This window comes from Ips typographus, linkage group LG8 (genome assembly GCF_016097725.1).
Source record: "Ips typographus isolate SLU linkage group LG8, UJ_Ityp_2.0, whole genome shotgun sequence".
NCBI classification, from domain to species: Eukaryota; Metazoa; Arthropoda; class Insecta; order Coleoptera; family Curculionidae; genus Ips; species Ips typographus.
This window is the reverse complement of record NC_138429.1, coordinates 5180408-5198983: the sequence shown is the minus strand read 5'-3', so window position 1 is coordinate 5198983 and position 18576 is coordinate 5180408. Positions and strand designations below refer to the sequence as shown.

The 18576-nt window shown below is 32.0% G+C and overlaps 1 protein-coding gene across 3 annotated transcripts in view; it reads right to left on the bottom strand.

The window, feature by feature from the left end:
- The window catches only part of Nos (Nitric oxide synthase), a 74144-nt gene extending 58551 nt beyond the window's left edge, over nt 1–15593 (bottom strand). The window contains exons 1-3 of one of the 3 annotated variants that reach the window (XM_081985472.1): nt 15488–15538; nt 15147–15224; nt 4691–4967 (exon numbers count right to left, since the gene is read on the bottom strand). In XM_081985472.1, coding sequence (XP_081841598.1) covers nt 4691–4867 — 177 coding nt within the window. In that variant the 5' untranslated portion in view covers nt 4868–4967; nt 15147–15224; nt 15488–15538. Of the gene's footprint in view, nt 1–4690; nt 4968–15146; nt 15225–15487 lie in introns of all 3 variants that reach the window. The other 2 variants (XM_081985475.1, XM_081985473.1) reach the window with 2 other exon arrangements.
- Between the last annotated feature and the right edge of the window lie 2983 nt (nt 15594–18576).

The following is an 18576-nucleotide window of genomic DNA, read 5'->3' as shown; positions in this document are numbered from 1 at the left end:
ATATGTATAAGTGTCTAGTTTAAAAACGCAGTTATCTTAGCGAAACGAGGCCATATTAAACTAATAAACACTTGGCATTTACGATTAATTTGTGCGGTCAAAAATTGCAACATAACTAAGTTAGATGTTTAATTTTTATTAGAATTTAAATGTTTTGTACGATAACACAAGTCACATGTTCTGAAACGAGATAACCCCCTAAATACAAGATTATCACTCTGTAATTAATTCAGTCAGCTGCTTATAATTTTCCCGTGTCTTGTGATTATTATTCACCCAAAAGTATAAAACAACAAACAAGGTTACTTACACAGTTTTGTTTTGGTTTTTTGTTACTTGTCAGGAAATATTTAAAACTTCTCTAAGTTTACTGAAAAGTTGATTAAACCCAAACCTCTCTCCCCGTTCTTCTAATAATGTAAACACACAATCTTAATGCACCCTTTCCCTATAGGGAATAGAATAAAATAGTTGTAGCTACTTTGAGTTGCCTACGAAAACCAAAAGTTTAAATTCTGTTAAACTTTACATTCTTAGTAGGTAATGAAAATCCTTTGGGTGAACAACTTTTCATAATTGAAATAAAATTTCTGTTCTTTTTTTAGTATGTGTATAATCATCAAAATTAGTCTGAAATTTATAGATTAATTACGCCAACCTAATCCCCGGCATACTTAATTCATGTTTTAATCACCCGAAAATCTAGTCCGATACGGTATCAAGAAATCGAGATTAGGTCATTAATTATTTCATAAAAAATGGATTGGAGAGTTTAAATTGATTTCCCTTATCTGCAATGCTGTTAATTAGGTTGCAATAGTTCAAGGAGTAACTAAAATTTTCCTTTCCATAAGAAATCTGTGCAGTTTTAACATTGAAATATTACAATAAAAAAATTATACATTTGTTGTTACGTTTTTATATGATGTTATGAGTTTTCAGTTACATAGTTTGTCTTAAGTTTTCAGCTTAACTTTACTCAAAAGGACAGCAAACTTCAATATTGACTTGCTAAATTTGCTAATTTATTTATTTATAACACTTAACAAAGTTTGTTTTGAAATTTGGTAGTTACAGTAAGTAATAAAGTAGAATGGAAGTGATTTACATACCACTTTACCTACACCAATTTATGTATAGGTACCTTTTTACTAATATTATCTTATATCATCTACTACTCATTTCCTGGGTTTCCAGGTTCAATGTTGCCAAGTCTACCGTTTTTTTTTTTATATAATCTACCGTTAATAAGATTATGTGGGTTGTGAAGCATTTTTTATACTGTGAATTGCCAAATCTACATCTTATATTTTGTAGTGTTTCTTCAGGCTGTTGAATAGGATGTTTAATGAAGATTACAAAAATGTGCTTAAAACAGTCATTTTCTTACTCCAAGTAGGTTTTACAGAAAATGTTGTCGCTGACTGTTCTTTCCAACTGAGTTCCTGGCAGTTTAGATTTTGACACCGCTTTTCTCCCTGATGGTACTACATTTTGTACGGCTTTTTCAGGTTATTGAATAGGAATTTAATAAAAATTCAAAAATGCGCTTAAAACAGTCATTTTCTTACTCCAAGTAGGTTTTACAGCTGATTTTGTCCCTCTGTCCTTTAACTGTCTTAAATCATCCTCTAAAACCATATAATATCTGTCACTTAAAACTGTCAACATTTACCTAGAATCTGCAAGAATTAAAGTTTAAAACAGTTTTCAAAACGAGACGTGTTTCTAAAATTTATGATAGTTATTTCGATAGTTGTCACGTGATTTCCTAACAAAATTATTCTCTAAAACCACGTGATATCTGTCACTAATGCCAAAACTGTCAAAATGCGACTTGAATATGCAAGAATTTCAATTTTACATATTTTTTGAAATAAGACGCGTTTCTGAGATTTATGTCAGTTATTTTGACAATTGTCACGTGACCGTCTAGCTTAATAGTGTTTTACAACCACGTGACGACTGTCTCGTTAACGTCAAAACTGTCAAGCTGTGTTCAAAGTTGTAAAAATCAGGGTTTAGAAAAGTTTTCTTGCAGTATTTGATGTAAAACGTGATTCTGTGATTTATGACAATTATTTTGACAATTGTCACGTGACTGTCTAGCTAAATAGTGTTTTAAAACCGCGTGACGAATATAGCTAACGTCAAAACTGTGAAGCTGTGCTCAAAAGTTGCAAGATTTAGTGTTTAGAAAGGTTTTCTTGCAGTATTCAATACAAAACGTGTTTCTAAGATTTATGACAGTTATCCTGACAGTGGTCACGTGACTTCCTAACTAAATTATCCTCTAAAACCACGTTATATCTGTCACGAATGCCAAAACTGTCAAAATGCGACTTGAATATGCAAGAATTTCAGTTTTACATATTTTTTGAAATAAGACGCATTTCTGAGATTTATAACAGTTATTTTGACCATTGTCACGTGACCGTCTAGCTTAATAGTGTTTTACAACCACGTGACGACGGTCTCGTTAACGTCAAAACTGTCAAGCTGTGTTCAAAGTTGTAAAAATCAGGGTTTAGAAAAGTTTTCTTGCAGTATTTGATGTAAAACGTGATTCTGTGATTTATGACAATTATTTTGACAATTGTCACGTGACCGTCTAGCTAAATAGTGTTTTAAAACCGTCAAACCGTCAAAACTGTGAAGCTGTGCTCAAAAGTTGAACAAATTCTTGAAGAAGTTAAACTCAACTTTGACATTAAATATCTCAGAACCCCTACACTAGCTGAATTAATTATTGTACGGAGTGTTTTGAAGTGTAAATAAATTTATTAATTGTTGAGTTAAATTGACTTTATGTAAACCCACGGGAAAATCGTAACAATATTCTCAATCAAATAGAAACTTGATTCACTTTCTAATTTGACAGAACTAACTAATATTAAACTTGTAAGGGAGCAAATATACCAAGTTGTTTCTAAATTTTAAAAATCTTTACACAAATTATTACCTGTTTCGTGTTGAAACATTGTTTACACTTTAAACCAACAGAAATACAAACAGAAACATTGCTCTAACACAAACTACTAAATTTTCTACCAGCTGACTAACTTCCAACATTCCACAGTGTTTAGGCCAAACGCTTTTTAATAAACTTCCGAACAGTGTGCCAAACTTGCCGATGAAAGAAGTTTTAATTAAAATTGGCTTCAATAGATGCTCGAGTGTTATTAAAATGAAATTCAAATAACGTGAGCTTAAAACGTATTCTAAATATGAAATCAATTTGAAACTTGTTTGTTGGTAATTTCTATTTAACATTAAATAGAAAAAAGTGACGTTTTAGTAAATAATACATCAAGTTATTTCGTGTAAACAAATCACAGCCTGTTTTGTACCACATCCACGGGGCTTTATCTCTAATTTCCAGCCTTAATGAACATCAAAAACGTGACATTTGGCCGTGGCCATTCATATTCACGAGGACAATCAACGTTACCTATTTATATAACGTTCCATTGATTATCCCTCTTCTTTAGGCCTGGAAATTGACACAGCGGGCTGTAAGATAAATTTGTTCCATAGGATATCAAAAGAAAATTACATCCGGAAATCTGTTCTAAATGACACTATTATATCATTGAGTAATAGACACTAATTTAGGGGAATGTGGGCTGAAATCACCTGTCTTTAGCTTCGATTATGTACATTGAGACTGAATTTTCAAGTACAAAGTTTCAAAGTAGTTCGATCTTTTGTTAGCCAGTTCATTCGTTATCCTTGGAACGTTTTCTTTGTAAGTTGAAAGAACTAGTGTAATGGCTATTTCGGAAAATAGAATAGGTAGTTATTGAGGGTACAGCCAGGAGAGCGAGGTTTCCAATTTGGATTATCCGAACCTATTTTCTTGTTAGTATTAAGCAGATTACCATATTATACTCTTGCCTAATAAACTCCGTCAGGTAAATCCCAATTATTTGCTGGCATACGAAACTATTAGACGTAACAATAGGAGCTAACCAAGAATATAATAAGTAATATAATATAATTTTGCTCAAGTACAAAATATGCAAATTCGTCAATATCTTCGATATGTAAAAATACAAAAGATTCGAACATTCATTATAATTTTCCGCGCAAACAGAAATACGAGCATTCAAACCCTTTTTGAACGATATAACAACGAAAGAGTGACGAGGCAGTTTCTAGAGCTGTTGACCTACTCTGGCAAGCTGTTAATCGGTTTTTATACAAATTGCCCCTTTGTGCAAGAAGGTCGCAAAAACATTTTTACAAACACTTAATTTTAGCGAAAATCCTGAAGACGACAAAATGTTTTGAAATTTGTTCCCTTTGAATTGATTGTTAGCTCATCAAAACGGTTAATTAAGAGCAAAATACCCAGAAATGATTTCACGTCGTGACAGAATCTCATGCAAAATTCTACTCACCTTTCTAGTATAAGCGTCTATTTAGGGATGATGCTTTGAGTAAGCTAAGATCCAATTTGTATTGACGAAAGGAAATCTTTGCAAATCTACCCTTAGCAGCGTGACAGGTTTTCCGGCTTATAGAGGGAAAGTTTTTCTTGAATAACTTGAATAACGTTTTTTTTATTTTGAATAATATCGAGAAACAACACAAAGTACTATAGCAAAACTCAAAACGTGACTGGAATTTGATATAGTCTTATTGAACCCTAAAGATTCGTTGGTTTTTAGATATCTCAGCAACTTACCTCGCATTTTTTTATGTGTAGAGAGTCAAAAGCTTCAGCTCTGGAAACCACATTTTTCAATCGGATTGGCTTCTTTGAATTCCCTACCAGAGAACAATGATTGTAGTCGATCTTGTCTAGAATCTCAGTAGAGTTCAGCATATGATGGTTGTTGGTCACTGACATGATTTCACCCATTTGGGATCTATTTAACCATATGCAAGATTGGTCAAGTGTGATGCCAAAAAATCAGGTGAGTTTGAGACATTTTGGTGATGGCTTGAAGTATCCACTACACCTGAAAGGAATTACTGCTTTAATTGCTATAAAGAAGTTAAATTAGTTTTAAATTCTAATGGCTGATAGAAAGGAATAGCTGAATGAAGATTTTCATAAAACAATTTCTGTGAGAACTACTAAGCTTAAAACTAATTAGTGACTCATTTTGGAGTGTTGTCAGTTCTGAACTATATTAAATGCGTTAAAAAATGTTGCTTCCAATGTTTTTTTTTAAATAAAACGACCGTAAAGAAAGATAAATCTGCGTATTTTGGAGGAAATCCATAGTTTAGATGCTGACCACATAAAAGGAAACAGATATACGCATTAACATACACGGATGGTTTTTGGCACGTAGTCAACCTTTCGGACAAATCTTATTGAATGATTTTACATAAATTCGTTGATATTATATGAAACACGAATCGTGACCCGCAATTTCCATATATTATTATGATATGTGTGGCAAATTTGTCGAACAAGTTTACGTGCCTAACGTGGAGTAAACAAATTTATGGTTTGTTTACAACAAACGTTTAAATGCACTTTTACACTCATTTTACTAACATTAGTGTGGGGCCAAATTCATTTAAGTTTTAAGCATTGGATTCCTACAAAATGCAGGCTAAAAGTTCAAACAAGAAAATTTTGTTAAGTTTATGTTAATTGAGCTAACTTTGTTTTTCTTATGAAAATCCTTTGCAGCCTTGCATATGTTTTAGTATTCGCCAGAATTTGAACTAGCTACTCGGAATGATAAAATTAAAAGTTTGAAACTGCTGCAATAACAACAAAGTAAAGAATGCAAATTTTACTAAGCTAAGGCACAAAACATGACGTGTGACAGCGATAATGGTCTGTTAACTTTAATTAAAGAGCAGAGCAGCGTTAGAATTCTGGCAATAAGGATTGCAGCAAGAAATTTCTTGAAAAGCCAAATTGCAATATCAATTAAGTAAACTCAAGACCGACAAGACTTATTACAGGTTGTTTTTTTTTATATTTAGGACCTAATAATCTTTAAATTAGATTCCAAACAATTTTATTAAATCACAATTCTACGTTTTTCCATTAATTTCAGGCTATTTTAACCAAGCTAAAAATTTTGGTTCATTTCCAGGAATGAGTATTCCTGTGCACGTGTAGTGCAATTGGAGCAAAACGTGTATGGGTTTTGGATTAAGCAGTTATGGCTAATAATCACAATTACTGAAAAACTCTACTGGATTAGGTCAATTTCTCAGTATGTACCTAAAGATGGCCGAAAGTAATTTTCTACACAAAGGAAAATGGTAAATTATCGAGAATTTCCTGTTACATATGATCTAAGAATTTTGATTATTTTTTCTTCGTTAATTCTCAGTAATTTACCGAGAATCTTTTTACGCTTCTTTTTCTTTCAGAGTGAGAACTTGAAAATTACATTCAAAACACTTGATTCAGTTATTTTAAAAACGTCGAAAAGCTCAAGAAACTTTTAATTTGTGTGGTTAGAAAAATGTGAATCACTTTGACGAAATGAACTAGCTATGACGTTTAGTGACAGGTTCATAGTCAGCTGACAGCCGTCAAAAGTCATTAAACAGTGTCGTGAAACTGTAAAGTGTCTTTGGTGAATCACGCCGCAAATTGTTATTCGTCACTCTGTGGAGCTAAAATTTGGCAGATGTCACGTTAATTGACAATTTATGTAGTTAAATTTGACAGTTGTGACACTTGGCTTATAGTCAGATAACACTGGTTCTACGTATTAAAACTCATTTAGGAGTGAGTTGAAACTATCAAATGCAAAACATATTTACACCTCAATAATTGTCATTGTGAGGCTAAGTTCGATATGTTTCTTACGTCACTTGACATCTGTCAACTGTCAAAACTAATTCAGCGCTAAATATGACTGAAATACGCAGATTAGTTGTATTAATTTGATAATTCTCATTGTAAGTTGTATTTATAGGTTCATACAGTTAAATTTAACAGTTGTGGCATCAACAGACTCTTTGATAGGTTTTTTTACCTCACCTGACAGCTGTCAAATAAATCACACTATACATTGTGTTTATAGTTCTATGCAGTAAACCTTGACAGTTGTGACGTTAAGTGACGTAAGTGTCAAAATGTTCCTTAACGTCAGAACTGACAAATTTGGCTTCAAAGGAGCTGTACACACACCTTACGTGAATAGTCTCAAGGAAAGACATCTGGTGAGTGAATTTTCACCGTAATTCAACAATTCTAATTTTATTGTTTCAGGTCATTGGTAAACGGGTTTCGACAGTTATAAAAGCTGTCACGTGACGTAAGAAAAGTGTTACTTAACGTCAAAACTGTCAAGTGCTCCAAATAGTCAAAATAGTTTATTGACTGAATTCTTGCTTTTGATGTGCATTTATTAGTCTTTTTTTCATCATTCTTTTGAAGTCCTCTTGGCATTCTTCCAAAAATCTTTATATGTACCTTTATTTTAATTATATGGAAATAGTCCAATTTAATTTGATGGCAATATTATATTCCAATTTCAATGCAAAACAATTTCTAAAATTTAAACTGGATAAGTTACAATCTGATAAAAGTACTGATTAAACAGGAAATCGAGTTTGTCTTGATAATCATCTTGACAAGCAGAGAAATGAATGAGAATTTTACAGATTTGCTTAATAAGAATTCAGAAACTATTAATGGAATACTGATTAAAGATAATTGGAGGGCATTCTAAGTAAACTTGTTGTAATGCTAGTAATTACAATAATTTGGGTGCAATCTAGCAATCAAGTTGTTCTTCAAATGGAAGTTTAAACATTATTTCAGTTGTAAAACGTATATTTTTAGCTTCTTAATCAAAATGGGGTACATTATATTAATTTAGGGCAATGCCAACAAATTTTTGCTTGCAAGAATTAAAAGAAACGTTGGCAGTTTCTCGTGTGCATAGGCGTTGTCCAGCCCATTTACTAATTTTAAGATCATTAAGACCCAACGATATTCATCCAGACCCAAATTAGTATAAACGCGTTAAACTTGAAGGCTTTTCGGGGAAATATCATTTCAAAAGTTGTCCTGGGAATTACCCTTTAAGTGTACTTTAAACTTTCAAGTTATGGATTTTATAATGTTTTCTCTGAAATTTTGACTCGTTTAGATTATATGGTTTTAATATGTATACAGTGATTATTAACTGGATTGTAAAGGTAAAATCACAATTTAGCGTTTAAAATCGTCTGTGTTTGAGTGCTACAAATAACCTTTCACGTTTCAGTTTGTAGGGAGCCATCAAATTCATTCCAATTTTCTCGGGCTGAACCTCAACTGTCAAATGCATTCCGTTTGTGTCCCCAAATGCTTTGAGCTGCGAGGAGCTGAGAAAATTATGCAAAATTACTATTTTGTAACGTCAATTACCAAAAAATCACAGATTATTGTATTGACTTGGATGGCAAAAAAATGAGATAATCGCTAGTCGAAAAAAAGGGAATAAAGGCCGGATTTGCTAACTGCTTTGCACCCAACTCACGATTTTTTCATCTCATCCTATTTCCTAGAGCTTTAGAGTTGTTAGGTCAATGATGAGAGGCAATGGTGTAGTCGTTTGTTATTGGAGTCACAATTTTTTTCAGTAGACACACCTAATAAGGGTTCTTTTTCTTTGGAAATTGACCGGAAATAGCGTCTTTAGTGTTTTATTTTCAGCAATATGATGATGAATTTAGTAAAACTAGGAGGAATTTAAATTTTGTGAACACTTGAGAAATATACCATATACAGAACAACACTAGATTTTTTTGCTTGGAATTTGGTTTTTAAAATGCTCAATTTTCGGTATTTTTGAGATACCAGAAACCTCTAAATGCCACTGAAAACCATCTTCACATTGCCAAAAGCCTTTACAAGTCACTTAAGTATATCCAGACTTTTTAAAGCCTCCTGGTAGGCTCTAAAATTATTTCTGAGATACCAGAAACCTCTAAATGCAACTGAGAACCATCTTAACATTGCCAAAAGCTTTTAGAAGTCACTTAAATATATCCAGACTTTTTGAAATTGCTACAGGCTTCTAAAATCATTTTGAAAGTGTCAGAATTCTTTAAAAATTATTGAAAACCTTCTTAACGTTGTTTGAGATGTCTACAGGTTTAGTAAACCAGACATGCATTTTCTAAAACTTTCAGGAAACTTTAAAATTATTTTGAAGATGCCAGAAACCTTTAAATGCAACTGCAAACCATCTTAACATTGCCAAAAGCCTTTAGAAGTCACTTAAATATATCCAGACCTTTTAAAATTGCTACAAGCTTCTTAAATCATTTTGAAAGTGTCAGAATTCTTTAAAAATTACTGAAAACCTTCTTAACATTGCTTGCGATGTCTACAGGTTTGGTAAACCAGACATAAATTTTCTAAAACTTCCAGGAAACTTTAAAATTATTTTGAAGATGTCAGAAACCTTTAAATCAACTTAAACGTATGCAGACTTTTTGAAACTGCTAGAGGTAAAATTATTTTTGAAGTGAATTGAATATTTGGAAAATTCTAAAATAGATTATTGTAGTAAATTTAAGCAACTAAATTGGCATTTGTAAAATCGGTACATTATTGAAATTAGACTTTTAAAAGGTGAAATTTTCAGCAGAAAAGTTCTGGTATACTCTCAAGAAGGTTAAATTACAATAAATATAGGCAGACTTTGAAAGTACTATTGTCATTGTATAAATAATTAATTCATGTTCAACACAGTAAAAATTTGACAAAAACCGTGACTGTTCTTCAAATTATTGTAACAAAATTAAAACCAACAAAAATCTTTCTCTCTCTCTGTCCGAACCTCTTACCGTTTTCGAGATCCCCTTACACACGAATATATGACACCCTGTATATACAAAATAACCCACAACACTCCTTAGTTTGTACTATATTTTATTATAAATTATGATTGTACCAAAGGGTGGTAATAAATCAGTAAAATTAATCAATGGGTTCAAACTAATAATTCAATAGATACACTCTATCAATATATTTCAGTCGATCTTAATACGCATAACATAAACTTTAGCAATAACATGAATTCGAAACCATAACTAGAAGTTCAAGAACGTGAGATGTATATCTCTGTGCGTTTGGCACATCCTTCCCAAATTAGGGACAGTTTTGGTAACTTTCATCCCCGGAACATAAAAGCTACTACGCAATTTGCTTAAATTATTATTTATTGCTTTACATATTTAAATGTAGCATCGAACAAGATTTTAATGCTTGAAATTGACAAGATATTAATTGTGAAGCATTTCAGGAAAAGTGCCACTGACCAACTGGAAAGTGAATAATTTCATTAAAGTAGTAATTTACCTACATTACTGTGAAAGCAAAAACTTTTGATGGAAACATCATTTCCAAAGTTAACTAACCAATTGGCTTTTTACCGGACTTGTCAATTTGGAGCTTTATACGAAAATACTGTAAAATATAAAGTGAAAGGCGTTAGTCAGATTTTAATTTCACAATTTTCGTTTGTAATGCGATTAATTTCAAATGTATGCTGTAGTTAGTAGTGAATATACAGGGTGGTTCAGTTTTAAGTGTCAGAAAATAAGTTGACATACTTTATGTCATTTTCCTGAAGACTTCCAAATTTCAGCATAAAAAATCGTGAATCATATTTGTCAAAATTGTTTCTACGCTCACTGGATATCATTTAAAATTGACAAAAATATCTACTTGGGTTACTGTATTTTTTACTTTAAAATAGTTTAAAAGAATTTAAATCTGGTCATCTGTGAGGTTTACGAGTTAATTTTTGACACTGAAAATAGTCAAAAAACAGGATTTTTAGACTAAGTAGAGCTACGTGATAATGTCGTCAATATCGGATGATTATCCCGATATTCTACGTGATCTGACCGAAAATTGACTTGATAATTACGTTTACCTAATGTCGTCAAAGAAACTATTGACAAATGACGACAAAATGACGTTTTTTTAATAAATTATCCACTTCCTTTTCATTGTGGATTGTGGCGGTTTTTTATCTTTACGTAATATAATAGAAGTTTTTTTATATTATATTTTTTTTATTTATTAATATAAAATATTATTATACGATGGTTAAACGTCGCATTCCTAACGTGAATTTTACTTTTTTATGTTAGTGTAAAACTAAACATTCAAAACTTGTGAGAGTCCAAATTTGTACTGAGTAGTCAAAAACCTTGATATTTGCCACTATGAATAATTATTTCCTTATTATAATATTATATAAACTTAAAAATTGTTTTTTCAGACTGCAATCTATTGTCGAGTGTCTGAAAAAGACTTTTCGGACTAAATTCTAAAAACTAGTGTTCAAAACTAATATCGTAGCATTTAGTGCCAAAAATTTTTATTTTAATTACTGGAGAGTCTGAAACTTGGCTTTTCAGTCTTAAAGCACTAAAAACAGTCCAGATTTCTTAGGAATGACCCACTTTTTGGCACTGATGAGTGTAGAAGTCAATTTAATAGTGAAGAAGCTTAAATAACATTTTCAAGACTATGAACAGTGTACGAACTGGTTTTCAGGCCTGATAAGTCAAAAACCTTCTGAAGATAGTCTTGAAAGTCGATTTTCCAGGCCAAAAACAGATTTAAGGCGCTAAAAACTGTCTAGATTTTTAAGAAATGCTTGAATTTTTAACACTTAGGTGTTTAAAAGTCAATTTAATAGTGACTAAACTCGAAATGGCATTTTATGCCTATGGAAAATGTAAAAATTGTTTTTTAAGTCTTCTGTTTCAAAAACTTGGTGAAGATAGCATTGAAACTAGATTTTCCAAGCTGAAAGCAGTTTTAAAGCACTAAAAATAGTTAATTTTCATGAATCTAACGCCAATATCCAATTTTCAAGACAAAAATATTCAAATTGGGCTTCAAATTATGAAAACTTACTTGCAAATGCACATTGCAATACTCAAATGCAAATTTTATGCCTCTGATGACACTTTTCATTGATTTAGAGTCACTTTTTGGTGTCCAAGTCAATTTTCAAGATTTAAGTGTGTCAAAAATTTTAGAGAAAGTAGTTTTTCATGTCTACGAGTCAATTTTTAAGACTACAGTCTTTCCATTTCTTTAAAAATAATGTAAACTGGTTAAAAATACATTTTTTAAGCCTCTCAAGTCAATTTTCACCACTTTAAAACCAATTTACTGGTGTCTGTCAATTCTCAAAACTAAAGTCTTTCAATTTGTCTGCAAACTGGCTACAAAAAAATTTTTTAAGCTTATTAAGCCAATTTTCACCGTTTCCAAGACAATATCTAAGTTGGGTTGGGTTGGTTTTGAGCCTTTGAACGTAATAACTTGATTATCTCGTAAACGTAGTTTCAAATCAGAATTTTATAGCAGGTACTTTCTTTTTCGACTTGAATAAAGAAATTAAAAGAAACTGGCATTAGAAAAATATTTAGTGAAAAATGAAAACCATCTTCCTGTATCTAATCCACTAGATAATCTTGAATCAAAATTTCTCCAACGGTCTGAGAGTTAGGACAAGAAAGTTAGGACAAAAACAATTTTTTGACTGAACTTTGATGGACTGTATTTTCTTTAGGAAGCATTTTCAGAAAAATCACACAATGCATGTCAAATTATTTTTTGCTGAATTATTGATTACTTTATTATCAAAGTATCATCAAATCATCATCAAAATAATGCAAAATAGTGTATTTGCATTGTGCCTAAAGCAGCTAATAACAAAGTTCAAATGCAACTCACCTAATATCGATAATGTTTAGGTAAATATGAAAAACTCCATTTCGAAAAGTTTGAATGGGAAGCTCGGAATACAAAGCATTTTGTTTGTCTGGAAATGTTTAATTTAATAAACTTTCCCCAGCGTTTACGTGAAAGCCTCTGCCGTTTGTTATTGACAGCTGAACAAAGTTTACCTATTATAGGATTCGTCGTTCCTGTGTCGTAGTTCATGAGATAGCAATTGGGGGATGGTCGTATATCCATCCAAACAGTGAAGATAATTCAAACGATTCCTTAAAATATGTGACTGGTACACAATGGGCCGACTTGTAAAATTACGAATTACTTGACCTATATTACGATTGCAAATCACACGAGCTTTAGTTAAACAAAAATTCAAGCCTTTGATTTATTAAGCGCTTTTATTGACAGAGACTGCTTTCCAGTAAAAATCCCTTGGACAAACACAACTGGATGTAGATAACGACCAACTCGTGTAGAAGACTATTGGCAATGTAGGACAAGAGTGTGACTTTTGTCTAAGCGTTTAACAGAACAATTGATTTTTTTTACAAAATAACACACATACCAAAAGATTAGTTGCAAATAACTAGCAATAAAGTCCACTCAAGAAGATCCGGGAAACTTGGCTAACAGAAGTGAATTCTCTGCCAAATTGAGGTTTGCGTTTAATTATTTAAGCTTAGCGGGTTTGCATTTGAAAGCGGTGTAAAACGAGATAATGTTTAATTCGTCAGATTGTTAAGTTTAGTTTATTGTATATGAGTTTTGCAAGGTTTTAAACATATCCAGGGAGAGGATAGTATTTACTGTGGGTTTCTTTTCTGTGTAATTCAAATTCGATCCTCACCATAGGAATCTCGGAAAGTATAAGAGATACGAGAAAGTTTTAATTGGGGCCAAGTTAAATACTGTTTTAAAAATTTCGATTTTTCTAGTACTTCCGAAGATATCCGAAAAAAACTGATTGATTTTTGGTTTTTATTTATTTCTAACCTTATTTGAAGAGATATCCCAAAACCGAAAAAACATTTTCATTGACACTTTTTATCAGCTATACGATGACAGTTTCGTATTTGAGGCCCGACGTTTCGTCTGTCGACAGTCATCATCAACTTTCTTTTTTCTTATGTTACTCTTACAGTTTCCGAGATCCCAATGGTGAGGATCGAATTTGAATTAGCCTGTAGTGTAGAAAATAGAAATTTTTGAGAGAGGATGTTAAGTATGAATGCAAAATCAAACAAGTGTTCTGCAAAACATCTTTTTTTTAAATATTTGTATGAATATCTCGAAGACGATTTGAGTTAGCTCTGTGAAATTTGTATTACTTATTGTACACCCGATGGGAGACCATAATGCACCAAACAAAAGTACAAGGTTACTTTGGTCTTCTTCAAGCTAAAATTATTGTATTTTGACAGATTGGTACCAATTAATAATAGAACGTCGTATCAATTGCGAATAATTATTAAAAACATTTACTGTAGACATATAAAAGTACCGGACACCGCCATGTCTTGACGTTTGGCCGCCAGAGGGCATCAAAATTGATAGAATTTTCTTGAAAACATAGAAATCTGAAATTCACACTACATGTATCTTGATTAAGATTTCTATTATCAATACACTCTTTTTGTACGACGCACCGTTTTCCCTTGAAAAATAAAAAAACTGCACTATCAAATTTATGAGACACATTTTGAAATTTTAAAATCAATTTTGACCGATAAAACCATTGGTCAATGGTGGAAATTTTATCTATGGTATGTATAAATAAAATATAAATAAAAAGCCCTTATTAGGGAGCTAGGCCGTAAAAACTGTCTAGAAATGTCAAACATTGTTTATTTTGATAAGTTATTTTTAAAACGGTGGTAGGTAACAGCTATTTTGACACGAACGTGTTCCTAAGGCTGAATGGAGAAATGTCTAATTCCAATTAAATATCTACAAAGTTACACAAGGAGCAAAAGTTGTAGGTAAAAGCCTATTATAAGGATGTTAGACGTACTGAAAAAACCTAACCTAATTGCATTTTTTCCGACTTTTTAGCCTGAAATAGCAAAGGGATATCTAGGCAATTCAAACTAAATATTTATACGAGCGATTCCGGAAAAGCGGTAAAAGTTGCGAGTTTGAGAAGTTTCAAGCTGCAGAAAGTCCGATAAACTTTATTTATGATAACTTTTACACAAAAATCACAACTATATATTTATTTTTGATTAACTAACGTTAGTATTGATGTTAAATGATTTTGAAGTTAAAAATGTTTGAATTTTATGACGTGCTGTAAAAAGATTTGGTCAATCCTGTTACACTTGAAATTGTCTCAAATATGAGAATAAATCTCATTCATTCAAATAAAGTTTTCTTGCCATTAACTTAAAAACTAAATAACCATATTATTGTCTTGACATGAAAATTGTATTAATTGCACTTTTAAAATACTTACCAAATACGTTGTGAATTTCAGAACTAAACTGGAACGAGATCTAGAAGTGTTAACTTTTGTTGCAATCTTGAACAAAACCTTAAAATTGATTAACTAGTTATTAAGAAAGTTAATGATAATTATTGTAAGTAAATTGGCAATTTTTTAAAGTAATAAAATAATAATTGTTAGTTTCTTGCCTTGTTACTATTTTACTTTAATTTATTAATGAAGTGTTTTTGATAGTAGATGATAGTTTTTTTTTAACAAAAGATTTTATTTAAATTAATGTTTTAAAATAAAGGCATAATCAACTACTTAACATAACTTAAAATGAGAATTTAATGACCAATTTTACTAACCTGGCAAATCAACAAAAATGTGAATGAAAGAAAATTAAAAAGTTTTAAAGTTAAAAAAAGTTATCGTAACGTCAACTGGGCTCTATGTCACCGTTATGGCAATATGTCGCGACCGAAGTTGCGGTGTTACTAACTTTCCACAAGAACATCTCTAATATCCAGAAGCTGCTACCACTTGGTGAATCTGCGCTTCGAAGAAGCGTCAAATCCTCGTCCGACCGCGTGGTGCGTGCGATTTTGGAGTTGGCCGCCCTCTTTTCACCTGTTGAGGTGACGTTCATTCAGTTCTTTTGCCGGTTTTGAGGTTGAAAGAGTGGATGCTAGCAAACATGTATTGTAAGCGAGATGGCTCTAAATTCTATAGCAAATTGAGTGATAGATAGAGTAGGGTTGTATGAAAAATGGAGCGCGTTGAATGTTGATTTAAAGGAGGGATACTTAATCGAAAATCAGTATTTATGTTGAAAATAGAGCGTAATAAAGATATAAAGTTTTAGGAGGTATACTAACCATTATAATGTTAATTTTATGAACACACTTACACAACAATTTTAAAACATTTTCAAAATTGTTTTAGTAACCCATCTCCTCATGCTTCTGATGACAATCATGTCTTGAGGCAGATTGTCCCAAATCTCAACCGGGGCCTCTGCAGACATGTTCAATCGGATTAATGTCTGGAGAACATGCCGGCCACGCCATTGTTCCGACGACATTCAAAAAGTTGGAGACACAACGATACTTGTGAGGGCGGGCATTAGCAAAAAGTTTTCTCCGGTATGGGAGCCCTTCATTAACAACCACCAACTCTGTTCGTGTCCCTAAGCATATTTCACCGTAGACCATCACTGAGACTCCACCATAGGAGACAGTGGGAGTAAAATTAAATTGTTTTTTGAAGAAGGATTAAAGAGGAAATTGATGTTAAACTAAGTCAATTATTTTAAAATCAATTATTAAAAATTTTAACCGTTACTCTAATTTTGCCGCTGTGTGTAAACTTGTATAAGAGCATACTTAATTGGACAGGAAGCATGACCAGTATGCTGAAGACATCAATGTGATAGTAATTTTGAAATTTGATGTCTTCAGCAAAACAACTTGAATTTATGGAGAATTTGATAGCCTTACCTCTTGCCACATACAGTTGAGTGACGGATTGAGGCAATGAGATATAATGCCTATTTGTCCCTTCTTTTCAAAAATTATGAACATTATAATTTAAAAGTCTGAAACTCTGCGAAATCTTCCAATTAATAAACCAACATCAACATCAGCTAATGTCTACTGTGTACAGGGCCCTATTTAAGCACGCATATAAAAAAAACTCTAAAAATGAGAATATCCTGCTGCCAATGTAGTCAATGAATCTTCTTTTGCAATTTCCGAACAATTAGCCATCTTAGTCATATCAACACAGTGTTTTGCTCTTCTTTTGAAATTTTTCGACCAAACTTAATTATTTCCGAACATTTTCCAGCTTTTTTTTTATCAAATAGGTTTGTTTTAAATTTTCTGAGCGATCATTTTAACGCATTTTTCTGACCTTCTCTTACTAGTTCGTCTTTTGTTAAATTTCTGAGCAATTAGTAGGTTCAATCATTTCAATAAATTCCTGTACCTGAAAATCTATTTGAAAATTTAGGCTACAGCCAGCACATGCACAATCATTTAAACACATTATTCTACTCATCTCTTAAAAATTATAGGCAATTAGCCAGTACAATCATTTTAAAACATTTTTCTACTCTTCTCTTGAAACTTTTAGGTTAGGTTAGGTTAGGTTAGTTAGGTTATTTTTTTAAAGGTATATATTTTATTATTAAATTAATCTGTAAATACGCGAATGTCATCCAGAGTGATTTAAAATCATTTTAAACATCTAGTGAATAAAAATATGTTTTAATCGTTGCTAAGCGTTGAATAATTGACTATTAATAGGGCGAAATTTAATAAAATATTGTATAAAACACGTGATTTAAACCTGTTTATTCACTCGAAGAACTTAGGCCACGCGCTACGCTTATGGGCCTAATTGTTCTTTTCGTGAATAAAAAATGGTTAAAGTCACTTGCTGTATAAATAAATATTAAAAGAAAATATTATAAACTTTAATTACTTCCCTGATTGTATAATTCAAATAAATTTCGTAACTTAATGCAAAACTTCTTGAAAACTGGTGGAGAGAGCTATACTTTAGCCACAATAAAGTATGTGAATTTAAGAAAAATGGCAGTAATGCAGTGTGAACGCTCTAGCTTAAATAGCAAAAAAGTTAGGTTTCTCGCTTGACAACGTCGCACTAATTGTACTTTTGTTATTTTTTAACTTGGACCCCTTGAGTGACCACTCGTTTTCGACTAATTTGGGGTCGCTGATCCCAAATCCGCAGTCAGATTTCACGTACTTCTGACACAGCTCGAGTTATTTGCAAAAACGTGGTTAACTCTGTCAGTTTTGGAGATATCGTCAAACCGACTGTACCAGCGTGTTTTCCAGGAAATTTTAGCATAAAATGACGTTGAGACGAACGCTCTAGCTTAAGTAGCAAAAAAATTATGTGTTTTTATGTTTCATCACTTGGCAACGTCAAATATGTTCCTTCCTTTCAAACATTCTAAAGATTCCCAAGACTCTGAGAATTGTTCCAATTAATAAGAAAACATCACCTCCAACATAAGTATCCAGCTAATATCTATTGTGGGATCCATATCAATTTTATAGCTTAATGTAGGAGTTCCTGAGAACTGAAAAGGGCAATCGGAAATCTACTTTTATTTAGCCAGAAAGAAACATAACAAGAAAAACTCCAGATTTTAACCATTTTTTAAGTCTAAGTTAGCCTACTTTATGACCCTTTAACGTAATCGAATACGTCAAATATTCTAAATTGTGTCATAAAGACATAAGTTTTGATCAGTCATTCCTTCATAACCAGAGGTGCCTTTTGCTTTTTAGATGTAAAAAAAGTGTTTTTTCTTTCCCCCACAACCTAAATTGTATTTTTCTGTTTCACCCACATATTGAAAAAAATAACGATTTTGAACTTCTAGAGTTCTACTTTCCATTTTGACGTATTATTCACAGAA